This window comes from Ascidiella aspersa, chromosome 8 (genome assembly GCF_963924565.1).
Source record: "Ascidiella aspersa chromosome 8, kaAscAspe10.2, whole genome shotgun sequence".
In the NCBI taxonomy this organism is placed as follows: domain Eukaryota; kingdom Metazoa; phylum Chordata; class Ascidiacea; order Phlebobranchia; family Ascidiidae; genus Ascidiella; species Ascidiella aspersa.
In genome coordinates this window covers 4,122,488-4,144,480 of record NC_139454.1, presented here as the reverse complement: position 1 = coordinate 4,144,480, position 21,993 = coordinate 4,122,488, and the positions used below count along the sequence as shown (strand labels likewise).

The 21,993-nt window shown below is 36.1% G+C and overlaps 1 protein-coding gene across 1 annotated transcript; it reads right to left on the bottom strand.

Annotated features, from left to right (window-relative positions):
* Window positions 1-238: 238 nt before the first annotated feature.
* On the bottom strand, window positions 239-19,082 carry LOC146135243 (uncharacterized). Its single transcript, XM_083395720.1, has 16 exons — window positions 18,986-19,082; window positions 18,626-18,714; window positions 18,016-18,307; window positions 14,200-14,377; window positions 13,285-13,404; window positions 12,962-13,112; window positions 12,374-12,491; window positions 11,364-11,514; window positions 10,616-10,708; window positions 8,238-8,383; window positions 7,045-7,171; window positions 5,655-5,843; window positions 4,483-4,735; window positions 4,120-4,267; window positions 3,234-3,326; window positions 239-267 (listed from the first exon to the last, which is right to left on the bottom strand). The coding sequence occupies exons 1-16, from the start codon at window positions 19,080-19,082 to the stop codon at window positions 239-241; spliced, it is 2,274 nt and encodes a 757-aa protein (XP_083251846.1).
* Between the last annotated feature and the right edge of the window lie 2,911 nt (window positions 19,083-21,993).

Here is a 21,993-nt window from a genome sequence, read left to right as displayed (position 1 = left end):
CGTTAAACTATTACCGAAATAGCCACGAAATGAAAAATGTTCGAATTCGCCGTCTTCAAAATAAACAAAGTGAATCGGTGGATTTCTAATGATTTTACATTGATTTTTAGATTAGTGACTTCATTTTAGGGTCCTGCAAGTTCTTAGCAGGCAAATACAGGGAATGTTTCTCGATAACAGCGCTTCAAGAAGCTGTTAAAAACTTATTACTTTTCCGTTAGATGTCGGCTAAGAATTTTCACATTGGAGCAAACTTGAGATTGGAACCTAGATAAAAAAAGGAAAAAAAAGATTGGAACCTAGATTACTTATCTGTAAGAATGCCACAAAAAGCAAGTCACCTATGGAAGTTACAGATATACCCTTGCACAACTTATAAAAATAAATAATTTTCGGAAAATATGATTTTCATTTCCCTTTTTCTTGTGAAAGCTTTTTTGTGTGTGTGTGTGTTATGCTAAATGTCTGGATTTTTAAACTTATTAGCTTTAATTACCACTTTCATGTTATTTGACGCATTTCTCTAGGTTTGTACACCTATTGATTTATCTTTATAGTTTATTTTCTAGATTGTATATAAGTTTTTATTACAACTAGTTCTTAAAAGTTTGTAGTACAAATTTATTTGCTTGGCGTTGTTCCTACAAGAACACCTTATCCCCAATATAACAGTCAACTCCCAATGAAATTAAATAATCATGTATTTATTAAATTACATATCATTAAAATCTGTCATTTCTTTCCTCTTTCTTGTGAAGAAGCTGTTTTTCGCTGTTGGCAAATCGAAAATGTTCTCCCGCTTCTCGTAAAAGTTCTGCAACAAATGTCTTCCATTAAGTTGATGAAATGTAAGGCAGTGTTGTCAACCTTGTTCTGCGGCGGCCCAAATACTATGCGTAAGTAACAAAGCTTTATAACAGAGAAGCCTTGGCGGCCCAATTGTGTTCTTGAACTTTTTGTAAGTGAAAAAAAATTAAGACATCATTCTTATTAAGATTGACCATGACTTGTATTCGTACTTTTCTTACGAATACAGTATTTTTTTTATTTTTTACCATTTTAGCTCAGAACAGATCTTTACACTACTAAACTACTGAACTACTGCAGACCCAACCAAATTAAACAGCAATCCAATTTTGAGTTGAGAAACTATGATATATTGGCTTTTAGGCCAATGACGATTACATTAAATCTACCTTACTCGCATTAAACTACATTACTTTTTGGTAAGTTAATTACGACATCCGGCAGTAGTTTAACTGGATAAAGTTCAAATGATGGCACTTCTAAACGGTCACAACGATTCAAATTAATTAAAATGTAGCGAATGACACCCAGCAAGAAATAGCGGCTTGGGCAGATTGCTTTTAAGGTTTTAGTTGTTCAGGAATTTCAAGGGGTAAAATGTTATGGTTTATAATGGAGTTAGTATTGTTCTGTAGATAATTATTGTTCTTTAATTTAGAAAAACCTGTACAAAGATATCAAAAATCACGTTGAGACATTTTTTTGAAATTTTGAACTTTTTATTTATGTGATTCACAAAATTTTGCATATAGACCTACTCTTGCTGCCTGAAAACGTGTTAAATATAAAATTATTCGTCGGACAAATATTTGTTTATATATGCTAACGCTTCTATGACCTATTCAACTAATCTTCGTCAATGAATTTGCAATTTCGCGAAAAATCCATACAACAGTCAAACAATATAGAGAAACCTAAAGAAGAACACGATCGTGTTTCGGACGAACAATTTTATATACTTGAATATTTTACAGCCGTGAAATGATGATTTTATGATTAATTAGTTTAAATTCGCAAAGAGCCTTTACAAAATTAAGTTCTTGTTCATTTTTTTCAGTAATTTTGAGAAATAGTTTTACTTACGTAAGCCGAATCCGAAGGCCTCGTGCCGATTTGACGTTGGTCTTCCAAGTAAATCCAAACCAGAGCAATTAGACAACAAACCTCGATGAAACCTGGGGTGAAATAAACCCATTCTTTTCAACGTAAACGGTCAATGACTTCATTTAGTTGTTTAATTCACTTAACTTGGCATAAATTGACGAGAAAACTCCTCGCGTATACGGTCATTTATGCAAACTTTAAGTCAACTCCAGGCGTTTAAACATTTATTTATACTATTCTTTTTATTAGTATCCTATAGGTGCATTGAAAGGCCATTACCGAAATCAGGTAATCAGAACTTGTAGTGCAAGCATGGCCAGGCTAAAACAACCAAACCCGTAGTGAAAGTCAAAATTATAATCTCGGTCATACCAGCACTTGGTATACTAATATCAATAAGTCGTAATCGCTGGTCGGTATACTTCTTCAGTAGTTCTAGACCACAGTATTACTATATACCCATATTGATTGGCTTTGTTGCTTTAAGAAAATGTTTCTCAACCTTTTTCACGCGGCGACCCAAACAGTGAAGCTTTGGTGACCCCGTTAACTTTTTGCAGTGTTGTAAACAAGTCATTTTAAAATGACGTAAGTCCCAGTCAAGTTATTTGCAAAATAACTTAAGTCCAAGTCAAGTCTTTTCGAATAAATAACAAGTCCCAGTCCAAGTCATCAGTTGCGCAAGTCAAGTCCCAGTTAAGTCATAATTAGAGCAAGTCAACTTCAAGTCATGTCCTTGTCATAAAAATAAAACGTAAACTATTAGAATTTTTAAACTCGCATGATTATGAACAATATCTGAACTAAAAAATAAGGAAAACGGAACATATAGCAAGCAATTTGTTTTTTGTGCAAAAATGTGGACAAATAGCTCAATTTTATAAAAAAAATACTTAAAGAAAAGCTTTATTTCAACCCAAGTCATTTGTTCAAAAGACTTAAGTCAAGTCAAGTCATTTTGCCCAAATGACTTAAGTCAAGTCAAGTTATTTAGAAACAATGACTTAAGTCAAGTAATTGACTTAAGTCATTCGAACACTGACTTTTTGTAACTCAACAAAACATAAGAAATTATCAAAATAAGTTCGCATTCGAATATTGTTTGCCTGTATTCGTATTGGTTTTGTAATTTTTAAAATATTGGAGAATTTTTCTCAGACCAATTCTTAACAAATTTAATCATATAAACTCCAGCAGTCGTCGACCCAACTTAGGGTTGACAAGCACTGTTTTGAGGGATTCAATATTTTTTTCAACTTAAGATATACGTTCTTTGCAAATACTATAACTGACCTATGCTGTAAAGCGTTTATTTCTCTTACCTATAACGATGAGCAGAATAGCCAGTCCGGCATAGTTGAACTTCGGCGGTGGAACTATTTTCAGCCTGTTGTCAACTGTTGTTGTCGAAACAGCTGGATCACAAATTCGTTTAAAATAAGAGAGGATTTTAAGCAAAGTAAACATTTAATTTTAATTGCAACTAATTGCTATATATGCGTAATAATCTCTGAGCTCAGTTGGTAGAGCGACAGTCCAGTATGACCGGAGGTCGTGAGTTCAAACCTCACTGCAGGATAGCTTTTTTTAGCCTGCCTTGTTTGCATTATTGATTGACAGATTCGGTGAGTCAATGGCTTTTCAGTGTACTGTGAGTAATAAATTGTTAATTTTGATTACGTTATTTGGTTTTGTTTTATCGCCAGTGTAGTAATGACTTAAAGTTAGCGCCTTGACTTTAATGCACTGAAGTCACTGTTTTCAAATTGCATAGCTTCACAAGACTTGAATGCCTTCGAACGCTTCAATTTCGTTTGTTTAAGCCAGTGGTTCTCAACCGGGGTGCCATTTCTAACGCTCAAGGGTGCCGAGAGATATTAGAGAATCTTTACGAATCTGATTTTTGCTCAACTCTTATAACTTTTTGGATAAGATTAAAGTGGAATAAATCCAACTATAACTTCCGGCGTTGTGTAGAGTTGATGTGTGTTGTTCCAGTTCCATTTATTGTGACATCCTAGTGAATTACCTACGGACAGATCTTGTAGGGGTGCCGCAATCTATTTATTATTTTTAAGGGGTGCCGCAAGCCATAAAAGGTTGAGAAACACTGGTTTAAAACATAAAGCCACTTGACATCGGATCGTAATTATTGTTGTCCAACATATGAGGTATTGCAATAAAACATTAGGAATAGGACATCGTTACTTGTAGTAGTGGTCGTGGTGGTTGGTGGTGTGGTTGTTGTGGTTCGACGGGTTGTAGTTGTAGGTGCGCGGGTTGGCAATGCTGGTGTTTCTGGTAATTTGTGTGGACCAGAGGTGGTTGTTTCCGTTGGTGTCACACCAAACACTTTCTGAAGCAAAATAACGTGTCGAAAATAAAGACGTTATAAGCACATTAGGTTTCAAAAAAAAAAATTGGATATTTTGGCCTGACAACTGAAAAAGGGTCCAAATTCACCCTGGAAACGTTTTACTAGATAACTCTATCAAACGAAAATTGCTGACAAAAGAAATACAGACACATATGCCTATACCCGCGTCTCTAATAAACAGCCAGAAATCTCACCTTAAGAGCCGCAATGATCTCAGTTTTAGGAGTGGTGATATCAAACGATAGCCCACAGTATCCAGCCACCTCCTTATGTGCTCGGATGCTGGGATTTCCGAAGCCGATGAAGACGTTGATGATCCCTTGTTCACAATTCCTCTTTGCAGGGAAGCTCGGGTCATCCACTGAGTTGCCGTCGCTCAAGACGAAGAGGACCTTTCGCGGGATTTCATTGTCCTCTATGTCTTCTTCGTTTTCCGATCGCATTTTGCTGCGGTGAAATGTAATTAGTTTTTTAGCTTTAACGATGGGGCGAGGCTCGAACTCGTAATTGAGATCATCGACAAAAATGGCTTAAAGCTGATATACCCGATGCCAATGGATAGTTATCGGTACTTTTCGATAGCCTACTAGGGTGGTTTCATTGCTAATATCATACCAACTTTATAAAGCCATTTACAAAAAGTATAATTGATAATTAGTTTAATCAGCACTTGTATAAGGGGGGTTTCGCAGCTAATTTCATAATAAATTAAGGAGACCTTTTCAACCAAATATATATTCAGCAAATTTTGTTAGTTTCAGCTATAGGGCCGAATGGAAGCCGATATACTCGATGCCAGTGGTGGTTGTACTAGGTTGGTTTCGCAGCTGATCTAATACCAACTTTATAAGACAATTACAACAAAATAATATTTGGCAAACAGCTTTTAAAAAAGGATGATTTTCTTGAATGCATTATCTTCATCGTGAAACCAGAGAAAGTAGGCTACACCCACCGTTAATTAGTAAAATTTGAAGCATAAAGGCATAATTAAGTACTGGTATGGGCTTTAATAGTAGGCTACTTGGTTACAAAAAAAGCAGTTGGTTTTCCTTTGCAATTCGAATGACAAATTGCTAAGGAAAGATGTGAAAACCATTTCTTAAATTTTGTTGGCTTTTACAATCACAACTGGTCTGAAATTTTTAGCTGATTTAGCATTGAGTTATCGACTAGAATCGCAAAAAAATTATATATCTTCAGTAATAAAAAGTCTAAAGGGAATCAATTCTTCATTTTAGGGATAAATAGCTTTCCGTATAGTCTCGCATAATTCCGTGACTAAAATAAACTCCACAACGGTTTTACGATTTGTCTACAATCTACTGAAAAATCTACAAAATACTTCACGAAATCGTTTCTTAACTAGAACTGCTGTAGCCTAGCGAAGTCCATTGCCTTGCCGATGTAAGTTGATCTCATGGTGGTGTTGAGCTTGGAAACCGACGCGAAAAACTCGTCACGTGACTTCTCGGTGTCTGTGATGTCACTGAGGATTTTCGGATCTGTGTCGAAACTGAGAATCCCAAAGTCGGAAGGTTCCGTGTCAGGCGCCCTAAAAAATTAAACAAAATTGAAATCGACAAACAAAATTGTAATCGAGGTTGTAGTAAGACGTAGGCCCTAAACGGAATATTGAAGCCTATACAGAAGTAGGTATCATTTTAAACGCTTCTAATAAATCAGAAATCCTAAGATATTGAATGAAAGCTCTAATAAGAAGTAGAATCAATATGAAAGTCCATATAGAAGTACGTAGCCTTTCGAACGTTATAAAGGCTGAAGGTTGCAGTTAGACGTGAAATCAATACCAAAGTCACTGTTTTTTATTGACTAGAGTGACTAAAGTATTTTATGCCAATTAGATTGACTTGACTTAAAGTCCTTCAGACAAATGCTTAAATTGGACTAAACTGTTTTTATTAATATGTTTGGTAAGCTTTTACCTCAGTTTCTTCTCGTAAAACATTTTTCTTGCTCTATGTTACCATTGATGATTTAAATTATCTCTCCGGATTGCACAAGGTGACTACTTTAAACTTTTTTACAATTAATTACAAATGTCTTGAACTGCGACTTGACTTTCTCAAATGAATTGGGCTTACGTCATTTTTAAATATCTTTACTGGTTTAAAACATTAAAGTTATCGTCTTATGTGCTAAAAACATGTCCGACAAATGGAAGTTTCGTAACGTTGAAGCGTACATCTGTAAGAAGCGTAATATCCCGTTCCTTTTCACGGTGGTGGTTACGCTTGTTCCAGATGTGCGCTGTAAAGTACTTGACTTATTATTAAATTGCCAGGTATATATTTTTTGCAGGTGGAGACACAAATACGTCAACACAAATGATTTCCGATACGTCATTTTATTCCGATACCGACATTTTATACAAAAGTATTTCGATATTCCAGTCAATTAAATTATGGTGGCATCTGAAGACAAAATTCCACACACACATCAGTGAATAAAGACTTTTAAGTCACGGTTATGTCATTTGTAAGATGTCCAAGTCAAGTCTAAAAAATAACAAATCCAACTTGTCAAGTCTCCAGTTAAGTACAGTCAAGTCGTTTGAAAACAGTAAGTTAAGTGTGCTTAAGTAAAGTGATTGCCTTAAATCATTGCAACACTCGTCTAGAGGTATAAAACGATTTTACCTTTAAATACACCATAATGGTTATTTTTATTTATTGACTTTGATTGATTACTGAAGACAAACTACATTTTAAAATGCCCTGTTTACAGCACTGTACCTTGGCGTGTCTTCGCCCGTATTAAAGTAGAAGAACTTTGTCATCTGCTTCACCCATCTCGAAGCCTCCTGGATATCGTCCTTGTTGATACTTCCCGAAACATCGACCAGGAAAACAACGTCTGCATCTGAAAGTAACTTGTGATTTTAACTCTGTGCTCCTCAACCTTTTATTGCGGATTTTTTATGATGAAATTAATTTGGTATGAATCTGCACCAATCCGATATCATCAGGCTATCCTGTCACTAAATATGCAGTTTTAACATATTTGGCAGAAAAAAGAACTGTCATTAGGGCGATTTAAAAATGCAGACCAACTACAAACAACCGGAAAAGGCTCATTTAATTAGGAAAGGCTTATCTAAATGATTCAGACTGATTAGGATTATATTTTAATCAATGTCAGGCAAAAAAACAAGCATTAGCGGTGAGGTTCGAACTCACGACCTCGGCAATACGAGGACCGTCGCTCTACCAACTGATCTAATCAGACTCAGAGAGAAATAAGTCAAGAAACAACCCAAAAAGAACCATTGCCTGCTGCATTCTGTTCGTAAAACTAGCCTGCTTGGGGGTTCGAACTCACGACCTTGGTCATACCGGGACCGTCGATCTACCAAGTGAGAGCTACACAGGCTCCGAGAGGAGAAAGTCGAGAAGCAACCATAGCAACGTTGCTGGCGGCATCCTGTTTGTAAAACTGGCCTGTGGTGAGGTTGGAACTCACGACCTCAGTCATATCAGGGCTGTACCTCTACCAACTAAGTTAAAATCACCGTTGCCTGCTGCATCCTGTTAGTGAAACTAGCCTATAGTGAGGATCGAACCAACGACCTTTGTCATATCAGGGCTGTACCTCTACCAACTAAGTTAAAATCACCGTTGCCTGCTGCATCCTGTTAGTGAAACTAGCCTATAGTGAGGATCGAACCAACGACCTTTGCCATATCAGGGCTGTACCTCTACCAACTAAGTTAAAATCACCGTTGCCTGCTGCATCCTGTTAGTGAAACTAGCCTATAGTGAGAATCGAACCAACGACCTTTGCCATACCGGCACATTGGGATATGCAATGTGTTTTGTTATCGTTTGTCAGTATGATTCCCAAAAAGGTTGATCTTAAAAGACACATTATGTATATAAGCCGTTTCAGTTGTTCAACTACAAACCACTAATAACAAACGCACACTTACCCCCTAGTCGGTCGTACATGAGCATGGGCGTCCAAGTCGCGTGGAAACCAAGCTCGTTGTTACCTCCATCCGACATGAATACGACCAGCATCGTTTCTTCGGTGCTGTTCACTTGAGGTGGCGGCTGTTGGTTTTGCAGGTTTCCGCTGTAAAAAGGGCAAGGTTAAAGTTTAGAAAAACATAATTAAGGCCCGTTTACACTACAGCTGCACTGAGCTGAACAAAGCGTAATTTGCATTTCAAATCAATTATGGCGAGCGTTTCACGCTTTACTAAACTCAAGCCCAGTGCAGCTATAGAAAAACCATACGTTTTGGAGCGATTCTTACGCCCAGTGCAGCTCAGTGAAGCTGTATTGTAAACGGGCTTTTAGTGTCATAAATGTGTCCGAGATTTTGCTATTTTAAGATTGTCAATTGTAATCTACAACTCAAACAAAATGGATGAATCACTTCAAACCGGAACAACTTAATAATGTCAGAGAGATGGTCTGAACTGCTGATTTGTAGGGCTGGATTCGGAAATATAAGCTTTCTGAAATTGTAAGTATTTTAAATTTGAGCGATTGAACGTTTAACAAATGTTAGTTGTATCGTCATGGAAGTTTCTAAGACCAAGTTTGGAAGCAATTTAAAACCAACATATCAACTATAAATAGTGTTGTTATTTCCGGTAGATTTACATGAGTCCGTGACGAATTCACTCTGCGATTATCATGTCTTATTTAAGTATGTCAAAAACTACTCCTTTGTGTATTCGTGTCACGGGACTTAAACTAAAGCCTGCCGCAGCCACATTTTTTGGCTATTCGGACTGCAAATTGCACACCCCATAAACACAAACACCAAATACTATCACAGACTCATCGAATCTGTCTATCAATGATGCAAGCAAAGCAGGCCAGAAAAAACACATAGCCTGCAGTAAGGTTTAAACTCACGACCTACGACCATACCGGGACCGTCGGTTTACCAACTGAGGTACACATGTCCAATAAATACGTTGATAAAATAACGCACAACTCACTCGGCAATTCTGCAACATTGGTTTTGGTATTTGCATATCGAAAATTTCATACAACTACAATTTATGTGTATGTAGCGCTTTTAGTGAAGTTGATAATAATAACTATAAGCTACCCCTAAAACACGTATCGCGCGACTCAGTTTGCGAAATCACATCAATAGCCATGTTAAAAGGAATGGAATTACTACTAGACTTTTCTGACAAAATTAATGAAGTGGTATTGAGCCAACATCAACAGGACCTTAGTATCAAATGATTACCGCTCCTACTATTTCATGAAATCCACATCCCCTAGCCCAGTGGTTCTCAACCTTTCATGCCTCGTGGCCCCCTTCGAAAGGCTTTTAATTCCGTGGCCCCCCTCGATAAAAAAATAGAATTGTGTTTTTCCGATGAATAAATACACTTAAAATCCAAAATCAGGTAACGTAGCTTTCTGGTCGAATCGTATTCTTTTGGCAGAAATAATATTGGCATCATCATTCCTTCTTCGGGATGTTTTTATCGCAATGATTTCTAAGTTTTGAGGGTAGTAATGATGCATTTGACATCGCTAGTTCACCACCGAGCAGTGCAGACACCGCGGACAATTATGGCCGTCTCGTCTAACTTTTGTGAAGCCAAAAAAGACGTAACTCTCACACCACTTGCGAATTTTCGACATTTGATAACACAAAACCTTGTTTATGCTGCGTGTTAAAACGTATTTTCAATAGTAAACTTCTCTAGAAGTATGTGCAATTCAACTACCTTAGCTCTGTTGAGCTTGCTTTGACTACTTAACGCAATTAACAAAAAATTTAATCAATAGAACAACAACAACCATTTTGTGAAAAAAATTAACATCCTTCTATTAGTTTTGCTATGATTTCAACTTGCCGTTTACAAATTAATAAAATGCCGGCTAAACGTTCCAAAGAAGAACTGAGTTAACTAAAAAAAACAAATGTTGGGTGTATGTAACGTAACAATGTTTGACAATTAGGCGAGCAGATCAAGAATTGCAAGCTTGACGTATAATAAAAAATGCGTTACAATAGGTCAAAGAAGGTTTAACACTACAAGTTTTAGTTTAACTAAAAAAATTAATATTAGTGACACGGGTTTGCCATACCACAACATTGGTACAGACTTATGCTCGTGGCCCCCAATGACCGCTCCGTGGCCCCCCAGGGGGACCGAGGGCCACGGTTGAGAAACCCTGCCCTAGCCCAAAACAGACTCACAGTTCGGTAAAAACTTGGGATTTCGTCAATTTTATTAGCTCCACCTAAAATTATTCATTTAAATTACGAAGTTTTTGTCAATAGGGTTATTTTTTGGCCTTGTGTAATGTTACCATGTTATATTACCTGAACGAAACGAGCAATTGATCCAGGTCAACTTCTGTGCCATCGTAAACATAAACGGGATCAAAAATGTCCTCAGTTGAAAACGAATCAAATCTAAAAATATATGGTTTGCATTTACAAGAAACTTTTTTGTCTGGCAACTATAATTATATATTTAACTTGAAACACCGTAACATTTGTGTAATACACCAACTAAGTTAAACTAACTGTAAATGTTAAGTCATTTCGGACATTTTTCTAAAAAAAAATTTTTTTCAAGGTTAAGGAGATTTCCGAAAGTATAAAGCAGGGATGTCCAACCTGCGGCCCGCGGGCCACATTGCGGCCCGTCTGAAATTTTTGTGCGGCCCGCTAGTCATTTTCACTCCCAAGTGTATTTTAAACGTTCAATATTAGCCTAATTTAAATGTACTAGTCAGCCTTTAGGGGCGCACTAATAGTATAGTATGGGTAAAAAATATATATATATAACTATAAAGGCCCGTTATAACTCTAAAGAACAATACCTAATTTTGAAACTTAATAGTTCTGCGGCCCATTAAATTATTTCAACTGTCAATGCGGCCCACTGTAATAAAATGTTGGACATCCCTGGTATAAAGCATGTAAAATAACTAACTTGATACAACGTATTTGCCTAACAGATCAACTAAATTAAACTAAATAGGCAACGTTGTGCAAATGTTAAGAACAAAATTCCAAGTTTAGTGCAAAAACCTATATAACTCTGTTGTAACGACAAACCTACTCCAGATTAAGGAAGTATCCTTGTCTTGCAGTGATCTGATATTTGCAATCGCTACCGTGCGGGTATTTCCCGTCAATGTAAAACCCTGGGCTCCAAATCGCCCTTTCAAGTAAATGCTTCGTTCGATCGCAGCTTGTATGTACTTCAGCCTCTGAAAACAAGATAGTATGTTCGTTTCGTACTTATAGCAAAGCCCATACAGAAGCAGATATATCATTTTGAACGTTTAGAATAACTCTTAATTCAAACGTTCAAAATGATACCTACTTCTGTATGGGCTTTGATATTCTTAATATGTCTTACTACAACCTCCAGCCATTATGCTCCCTTGTTCGTTTCGCATATTTTTAATTATTAGGCTATAGGTTACCTAAATCCCTGGTTACACTACTCCAGGACTGTCCTTTAATTACTTTTCTTTAATTTTGTGTTTTATTTACTTTTGGAAGAAAATTAAAGCATCATCGCCCGAAATGCGAACTGTAGCGTACAAACTACTTAAAAACTTAAAAATCACCACAAAAGGTTCAATTTACATTTTGGTAATGGATCTGCTTAGCTTGGTTAAACATGTTATGCCAAAAACTATGCAGGCGCATTACTTAGACATTATATTACCCAAATACGTTATGTTACTCATAAATTTACGTTAGAAAAAAAACCGCTAGATTACACAAACGTTCTACGTATGTGTTGAAAAGTGTCAAGCAAATCCGTTACATACATAAACACGGTACGTTCCTTAATTGCGTTACGTTTGTACATTAACGTTACATAAACATGATAGGCTACATAATTACGTTAAGCGTGTACGTCAACGTTCAAAACGTCTTCAATATAAGTTACGTAATGAAAGTACGTTTCATAATCCTAAAGTAAGTTGCATTATTTTCACTTCTGCCAAACGTTTTTTCGCACACATACGTTACGTTGTTTAATTCACTTTTCGTTTAAGTAAGGCTATTTTACGTAAATGTGACGTAATTTTGACGAGCGTAAACTCATATTACCTCCAAACCACGACATTGGGTTGAGCAGCAATCTCTCGATCAGTTTTTTTGCTTTTTCTTCGACTAAATCAGCGAAGGAACGTATGACAATCCCATCTGTGATGCGCGCAGACATCGTCTGTAAAACAACAACGGTCGTTTGAATTTTTTGAGAATTATGCATCATGGTTGGAGGTTTTGGTTAGACGTAGTATAGAGAATGAGGTAAAATTTTAAACGTTTTGAAATTCTCTTTATTGATTTTTAACACAATAACGTGATATTGTAATTCATTTTTTTTCTTTGCTTGGTAAATTATTTTTTTGGTGTAAATGACGCAATATTTTTATGCATTTTTAGACCAAATTTCTGTAAACCATATAGAGTTTGTTAATTTGAATTAAAACAATTTTGCATAAATAATTTTGAATTAATTTCCGAATCTGCAAACAAACATAACATAATCTACGCACTTGCAATTTTGTTGTATTTTATCGGTAACTCTGCCTTAAACATGAGCAGAGAGAGGTTTTAACCAATAAACAAAATTATTCTACTTATTCTACTTTAACCCCTGAATATACTTTATTTATAGGTGAGAATTAACACCTGCGCATATAGAAGGGAAAGCCCCTCGTAGTACCGCTTGGCAGTTGGGAGTTTGTTGAGATTTTCTTCTTTTTCAAGTTCCTCACTTTCTTTCAGAATCACGTTGCTTCGAAACCGCACTTCGTTCACTTTGTCCTTTTCTTTGTGAAAACTAGAAGTGTAAAAACTTGACAATCCCCATAACACGGAAATAATATTTCATGTGTATTAATATTCAGTCAAAAACTGCAAAAATGGACTTATACATTATGGACAAATCAGTTTTGCTTCGCGCATTCTGGGTCGTTTTTATTAAACATTTTTATTCAATTTCATATATTTACTGCAGGAAATTGCGGAACTTTCGCAGATAATTTTGTGTTTTTGTTCCTTTCTTCACAACGGCTGGTTGTTGATCTGCTAGCTGTGTCAATAATTCACCCATATCCCTTAGCTTAGGTTGCCTGAAAAATAAGAATATGAATTTATATCAAGTTCTTTAATCAACAGGAAGCCGTCTTAAATTCACACAGTTTTCTCGCTACCCTTAAATCTCGGCTGCATAATGAAACAAGCACGGAAGGACTTGACAGACATAGCCGACCAAGGACTCGTACTTGTTCTTAGTGCAGTGTTGTTAACAAATCAATTTATCATAATTTAAGTGCTAGTCATGCGGTTAGCAAAATAACTTAAATCAAAATAAAAAAAAATGTTAAAAAAAGTTGGTAAACGCGCCTTCCGGGCAATATTTCGAGAGAAAATCTCAAAATCAAACAAACAGCAACATTTTACCTTTAGATTTGTATGACATACATCACATTAATTAAAATGGTTTTAAAAACACTTCAATTTAAGTACAATATTTTGCGTGAACCTAGTAGATCCAATTAAAGTTTTAGAGCATAATGGTTGGAGGTTGTAGTAAGACGTAATAAGAATATCAAAGCCCACACTGAAGTAGATATCATTTTCAACGTTTCGAACAACTCTATAGCTATGTTGAAAAAACAAGTAAAGATATTTATCAAAATGTCTTAGGTTAAACCCAGCAGAGTTTTTCACAAAGAATAGAGTCAAGGCAAGTCATTTTGTTTATCAAAGACTCAAGTCAAATCGAGTCTTTAAATAACAGTGGTTTAAGTGCTCTAAAATAACGTGTTCTCTACAAATTATACAGCGCTGATTCTTTGTGTTAGTTTTGCCATCACACAAAATAGTCCACGAGGTGAGCAACCTCGGACAAGTAGTGATCTTACCTGTTGGGTTGCGAGTCAATTAGGATGGTTGCAATCCAAGCCCCGGCTTCCTTGATACCTTTTACGTCGGGAACAGCATCTTCCAGTAGACGAAAGCTCGCGTATGGAGATTTGAAGTTTAGCACCAACACGATAAGGGTCGGCTTCAAGCGGGCGAATCCGTCCACGAGATACTTCTCTGTACGAAAGTGACGGTCTAAGCTTACTAATATAAAAGCCCCTTTCTTATGGGCCCGTGATAATATTTGGCCAGGGGTCACCATTTTTTTATTTTACTAATAAGATGTAGCAGGCAACAAAAATGACTTGACTTTACTTAAGTTTTTTTGACAACTGACTTGACCTGCTATAATTATGGTTTAACTGGGACTTTAACTTGTGATTTATTGAAAAAGACTTGACTTGTACTTAAGTTATTCTACGAATGCCTTGGCTGGGTCTGAAGTCATTTCAAAATGACTTGAATACAACACTGGGCAGTACGACCCTAGAAGGGCCTTGTCAGAGAATACACAATGTGTACACCAAGAGTTATTAAACCTTTTGTAGCGCTGACCCCTAAAAACAATTTTTGGGTTGATCCGACCAGGGTGGAAATGAGTTTGTTAAGAAATAATATCCCATTGCAAGTAGATCGAGGAAACCTGCTGTTTTGGGTCGACCTTAAATACTAAAACCAAGGGTTCCATGGACTCTTTGTAACTTCTGGTGTATTTGACTGTTTTAGTCAGTTTTCGAAAAAATGCCATTTAGTAAAACTCTACTGCGAAAAACTTTTTCCTTAATTTCTCACCGTCGATGTTGCATTGAATATGTGATAATGAAAATCACCTTGACCCTTGCAAGATAAAGTCAACCTTAACTAGACGGGGGTGCGGTTGTTGTATATTTTGTCAGGGGGTGTATTTTCAGGGCTTAGTGTTTACTTTCAATTTTTACTTTATTTTAATTTTTTTTTTTTTAATTTTTTTTTTAATATCTGTATTGTGTACTTTATATTATATATTTTGTGTTTCATTTTCCTTAACTTGTTTCTGCAAGCAAAAACAGATATGGGCCGAAAACTTCCCCATTTAACTTATGCCTTTGATGCGAAAGGGGTTCAAATATGGCGTAGATTTTTGGGAATGGTCGAAACATATATTTGATAAATAGAATTTACGTAGATAATGTGTATGGCCATTTTATTACATTTTGACCAGCTTACGTGTTTGAAAATCAAATATTATCATTCTCTTAAAGACTAAAAATGGTTTAACGCCTATGGTTTGCTATACTTTTGCAAACTTTCACTAGGTAATTTTTTACCATAGCTTGGTCCGAGCAATCACTGTTAAAACAGGCTTTAAATCTGTCGTTTCAAACAATATGAAAAACACTATTACGTGCCTAATACGCAAACTATTAAATCGAAAGTTTTGCTAGATAAGTTTAGGCCTGATGTTGGTATGCTGGTTGGAGCAAGATGCACAACAGGTGCTAACAGAGAGGCGTAGACTGCCTTAAGATTTCGCATTTAAACTTGCGGCGGTAAATACACCCTATTGACACTTAATTATTAGGCGAAGCTTATCGCGAAGTAATTGGTCGCCCCAAAAAATGCTGACGCCGCATTTAAAGCAAGCATTATAAATGTGTCGCCGATATTCTGCCTTGAACATCCCTACTCGAAATGCTTCCCTCCGTTAATTGTACGGTGGGTGAAACTTTATTCACGGCCTTACCTCTTTGTGTATTACCGCGACAATACGATGAAATACGATTTGGAGAATATTGGAAACATCGTATTTGGAGAATATTTGCTATTTGCACCTGTTCTGTATGTTACTCCAATCCAACATATCTACACACAATTATAAGTTGTGTATAATAATATAATAACTTATGGCTTTGAAGCGAAGGGGGTTCAAATATGGCGTAGATTTTGGCAAATGATCGAAACATACATTTGATCAATAAAAATTTACGTAGATAATGCTTACGGCCATGTTATTACATTTTGGTCAGCTAGCATGTTTAAAAAGTCAATATTTTCATTCTCTCTAAATGATTTAACGTCTATGGTTTGCTATACTTTTTCCAACTTTTACTGTGTAAATTTTTACCATGCCTTGGTCTGAGCAATCACTGTTGAAACAGAGTTTAAATCTGTAGTTTTGAGCAATATGCAAACACGTTTATGTGCCTAATAAGCCACGTTTTATATTGAAAGTTTTGCCAATTTAAATCCAATAAACGCAAGATTTATTTATTTATGACGCCATGTTATGACGTAGCTTTGTAACGTCGTCGTTAAGAATGCGTTAAACTTAAGCTTTTTGTTGTTGCGGCCCTTGTATAATTATATTTGCTTAGACCTGGTGTTGATATGTTTGAATGGTGCAACAATTACAACATGTGCTAACAGAGATGTGTACACTGCCTGTAGGATTCGCATTTAAATTTGCGGTGGTAAAATATTTTGTGTTGTAAGAGCAATAGGTTTTTTTACTTAGAGAGGCCTCTTTATGAAAGGCAAGTCGCATGTGCATAGTTTTACTAGGCAAGCCACTTCCAACACAAATGTTGCACGCGCGGGACAATAGGGCGCAGCAGGGATGCCAGCAGCCGCCTCGTCGCGACGCGAGCTGGACAAAGCAAGCGAATATGAACGAATTCTGTATGAAAGTTTTTCTGCTGCTAGATGGCTGTCGTTAGCTACAAAGTGCTAAAACGCAATATTTCAGGTTTTTACCCCCCAAGCAAAGGCCCCTGGGAGTGCAGCCTCATAAACTTTTACAAAGCACCTACATACCACTCTACGCCATGTCTGAAAATTTGAAGGTTCTACGATGTCTACTTTTTCTATAAAGCTTCGGACAAAACTCGGTCTGAAACAAACCATAGGAAACCATAGGAAACCATAGGAAACCAAAAAAGAATAACGGCAAAAACAAGATATGTCCCGAAAATAAATTTTCGGCCCATATAATTCCTGATCAGTAACAGCGAAATACTGTCCCGAAAATAAATTTTCGGCCCATATAATAACGGCAAAAACAAGATATGTCCCGAAAATAAATTTTCGGCCCATATAATTCCTGATCAGTAACAGCGAAATACTCTAGCATAGCTAGCAATATCTTATTTGAATTAAGAGATAGGCTACTGACGATGCCTTTGGTGGCGAAATATATATGTATCTTTTAGGATCTGTTAACTGTGTCTGACCTGTATTGCTAGCTTCGCTGGAGTATTTTGCGGTTTTCTCACGAACGTTTACATTTTGCTTTAACTGACTAAAAGCTAGCAATATCTTAATTCGAAATTAGGTATACTGACGATGTCTTCGTTGGCGAAATATATATAAATGTTTTAAGATCTGTTAATTGTGTCTGACATCAATTGCTAGCTTTGCTGGAGTATTTTGCTGTTTCTAACGATTGTTTAGAACACCTGGTGTGTATGACCGTTTTTTAGTTTTTGGAAAATATGCTATTTATTTAATGGTAAAAATAACAGCCCAAATAGACGTAAAAAGCGACATGCTTTATTGTTCAAAAGTTTCGGCAAATGCTCATCAGTGATATGAAGGCTACATCAGTTACATCCGTTTATATACACTTTAGTCGCACAAAGGAATGATAAAAAGGTGCAAAACAATCATCGCAAAAACGATAGATAAAAAGGTGCGCCGAAGCGAGGTGTAAGCCACCTGCGAGTGTGCGTTTGACGAAACCGTTATTTCCACCATTAAACCTATGAACAGATCCGTATATAATGCTGTTTATTGTAATTTAACATTTCCCTTAATTTCTCACGAGCGTTCAAGTTTACCTTTAACTGCCTGAATCGCATTCCTCACATCGATTGCGTCTTGCGAAAGCTCGTTGTGGTTTCCCTTCAAGGGGTTGGGGACTGAACCGTTGTGAAGAAACACCTGCCTGTCAATCAACTCGAGAAGCGCAGCCCTGCCGCCCTGGCAGCAAGAGTCGTACTCGATCAAATGGTGCTTTCGAGCCGTAAACGTTGTAAGGGCGAGTCTACTCGACTCCCTACTCGACCCGATGTCGCCGAGAACGTGGACTCCGAGTCCGAGAAACTTGCGAACGAACCCGAGGTCGCGATTCTAAACAAAAAGCGAGTACGAGTTTAGAAAAGCGCCGAGTAAAAGGTGTTAAGTTTAGGTTAAAAAACTCATTTTTTGTAAAACGTGTTTGTACAAAAATAGCTGGAAGTTTGTGACAAACGGAAAGGTGGTTAAAAAACATAAGGTTGTAGTGAAATAAAAGCAATTTTTGTAAATTTTAGGCAAATTTGGTCAGGGAGTTACTGGTAAAAAACATAGGTTTTGGGTGTAATTGAAAATAAGTTTCAATAAAATAACTCGAAGTTACTTAACCCATTGTACAAATAAGTGTTTACATTCTTGCATCAAGCGACTTACGGTAGCCCCTGCTCTTTGCACGACAAACACAACATCTGGGTTGTTGGCGTAGTCCGTTTCTTTGGGAGGCTTTTCTTTTGCTTCGAGCACTGCGTTTCAAGGAAAATACGGTAAAACGTTTAGCGCTCATGGTTTGTGGCGGCAGATATACCATAAACATATAGGTTATAATGGAGTTCAGAGGTGCATAACCTGTGGCCGTACGATCATATGCGGTCTTTGATTATATATTTTGCGGCGTGCACGTGTTTTGGCAAATACAAGTGTTGGCGGCCAAACCTTGATACAAACTTGCGTTTGCTTGATGAGCAAATAAAAATTTTAAAGTTGGTCTTAAATTAGGCAGGGTGTTTATGTTACGCCGGGCAGCAATCAGTTTCCAATTGCTGGCCTTCAGATTGGTTAGGAGCATTGTGAGCACGGGCGGGTCCTGGGTTACTCTGATTTTGCCTGCCATTATTATGATTTATGATGTTGTCCATTTTAGTAAATCTGTTCATATCATAGGAGGTGTGTACCGTATATAAAATGTTGCGCTGCGTGTCTTATAAAGTTACAACATCTATAAAGACCCATTCCAGGTAAATTAGAATATAAATGCCGGTATTGTTTTTCAATTGGCGATTATTTTTATTTGCCTAAATTCTATTTCGTTTAACATAAACATATTGCTAATTTAAACCAAATAGACGCTATTTTTTGTTAAGCTTTGTGCGATTAGACTTAATTGCAGTTGCATATTTGCGCACCAGTTTGTTTGGGAACAAATTATGTTTTTAAGATCATTTTTTGACGTCACATGATGACGTCAAAATCTTTATGAACGCAGTCTATAACAGATCATTAACGGAAATGCTCAAATCCAAGCTAAATATAAATCAGTTATCCGTCCCTTTATGAAAGTTTGATGAATAAGTTGTTCTAATTTTTTTCTGGTTGCGGGTCGGGAATCTGTGGCTCTTTTGATAAAGGAATCTTGCTCGAAGATAATTCTAAGCTATGATTCAAGCATGATTTTAATAAAACTGCACACTGCCATGGCCCATTTCCAAACTTCATTTTTACTGATATACAAGACAATTTTAAAGAAACTGTTTGGCCTAAATTTAATTTTGTAGGCTACTAAAAAGAAGAATGTTTATAAATCATATTTCTTTAATTGATAATTTATCCTCTAATGTTTCCACATGTTTATTATTTGCTACAATTCAAACAACATGTATAGCTTCTCCTATTTTTAGAGAAGTATTTTATTACTATTTATCGACGCATAACTAAAAATGCAAATATGTTTTTAAAAACACAAAATCATATTTTATTAAATTTTAAAAGCTTTCAAGATAATTCTTAGTTTGTTTTTACATAGGTAGTAAATACTTTATGAAATCAAATATACGAACCTTACCTGAAAGGTGTGTTGAGACAAATATGAGCACCGCTATGAACAAACATCTTTTTGATTGACATTTCTGTTTTAAAACCTTCATTTCGGATATTTATATACAGTTTGTTAACATACCTTAATTGTTTTCATTGTCTATTATTACGTCACAATTAGCATTGAGCGTAAACAAAATTCTGATTTGCTAACTGTAAGGAAATATTTTTTATCCATATTTAGTTATATCTTCTATAAAAATAGAAAAGTTTTTGCGAAAGTTTGTCTGTGTTGTATGTTGTTTGTCACGTTACAATGACGTAACAATACACCAGGTTATATTATTGCAATCCTGGGGAACAAAATCACATAAAAATAAGCTTTTTTTATATTGAAGACAGCTCAATCGTCTGTGAAAAGCACAGAAATATTACCCGATAGGGTAGCCTACTAAATTTGCATTTTTTTATAAGACTTATAAAAAAAAATACTATCGCGTAGCTGAGTAACTTTGTTTTAGATATTAGTTATTTGGTTATCACCATCGACTTAAATTGTTGAAGTATGCAGTTCAGTAGGCCTATTGTAGTTTAATTTGGAGGAAGCTGACCTCTTAATTAAACGATCCAGATTTGAGCTTAACTTGTCATCACAACAACGTTACGCAAAATATTGGCTTCGTTTTGCCTCGTATCAACGCTATGGAATTGGAGAGCAAACATATTACGTGACCGTAAATTAGAGTTGTTCGAATTTAAATTGGTTTTGAAATGTGTGGTTTCTGCCTGGTTTTCCACTATGTACCGTAAATATAACGGATTCAGAATCTTTTTACATTTAGAGACTCCGCAGACAACCCAAAGTGATCGCCCTATTTTGTTAAATCGGTCATTTCCTGTAACTAATACTTTTTTATTAGAAAAAAAACCAAAAAAACCTTGTGGTGTCTATGCGACAAAGTGTGATATGATGACTTGGACTGGAAATCCACTTCTTATATTATGAAAAGACCTGACTTAAGCTCAAGTTATTTCACAAATGACAAGTTTGACGCTAAAAATCAGAATCGAATTGCTTAAAACCAGGTGTCGCCAAATTTATTTCTTAAAGAGCAGGAAGGCATAACGATCGCGGGTCGAGTATAAATATGTCTGTATCAACTTGATTGTCCTTAAACGTAGAAATATAAATAACTATGCAACAAAAACTGAAGTGAGTTTTAAATAAAGCACCAAATAGTAAAATACGAGAAAATAATTTTAATCCTGAGGGCAAAATGATTTTTCTATAGTCATTTATTAAAATTAAATTCTAGAAACATATTACTTGTGCGTTTTCGGCCAAAAATATTTTAATTTTAATTTGTTCATTTTAGTACCGCTAAAGTAGTTAGTTTGTGCGAATATGCTTTTTTATTTACTTTTACCAACGGTAACATTTTTACGCAAACTTTACCCAATTTCCTCGGCTGTAATACGCCTGAGAAAATTGATCGGTTGGAAGAATTACTTATCTATTGGCATCGGTGGACAGAACCTGCAGTAGCAAGTTTGAAACTGATAAGTGTGCAAACTTTTAATGAATAAGATGGATTTTTTAGAACAATCCACGGACCTCGACACAATTTTTCGTCTTTGAGCATTTCGGCAACGATTGTAAGGGATGAAGGCGTAAGAGCGCTAATTAAAGTTTAAACATTGGTCACGCAAGGTACGTCTTGAAATTTTAGAAGAACATTAGCAGCTGACTCGATGTTATTTGGAGCAGATGACTTGGTATAATTAACGGTCTTTCACTGCTCCCCGGGAACTCAGAACCCTGTTTTACGTAGCTGTGTAATGCTATCATTTTTTTAATTTTGCCTTTAACGTTCCGAATCAAATTTAACGGAAAAGTCTTTAAGTTCTTTAAATGAAAGGGGATGTCCATTTCGTTTTTTCTTTTGATATTGATTTTTTATTCTGGTATTTATTGTAAGAATTGTATGCTA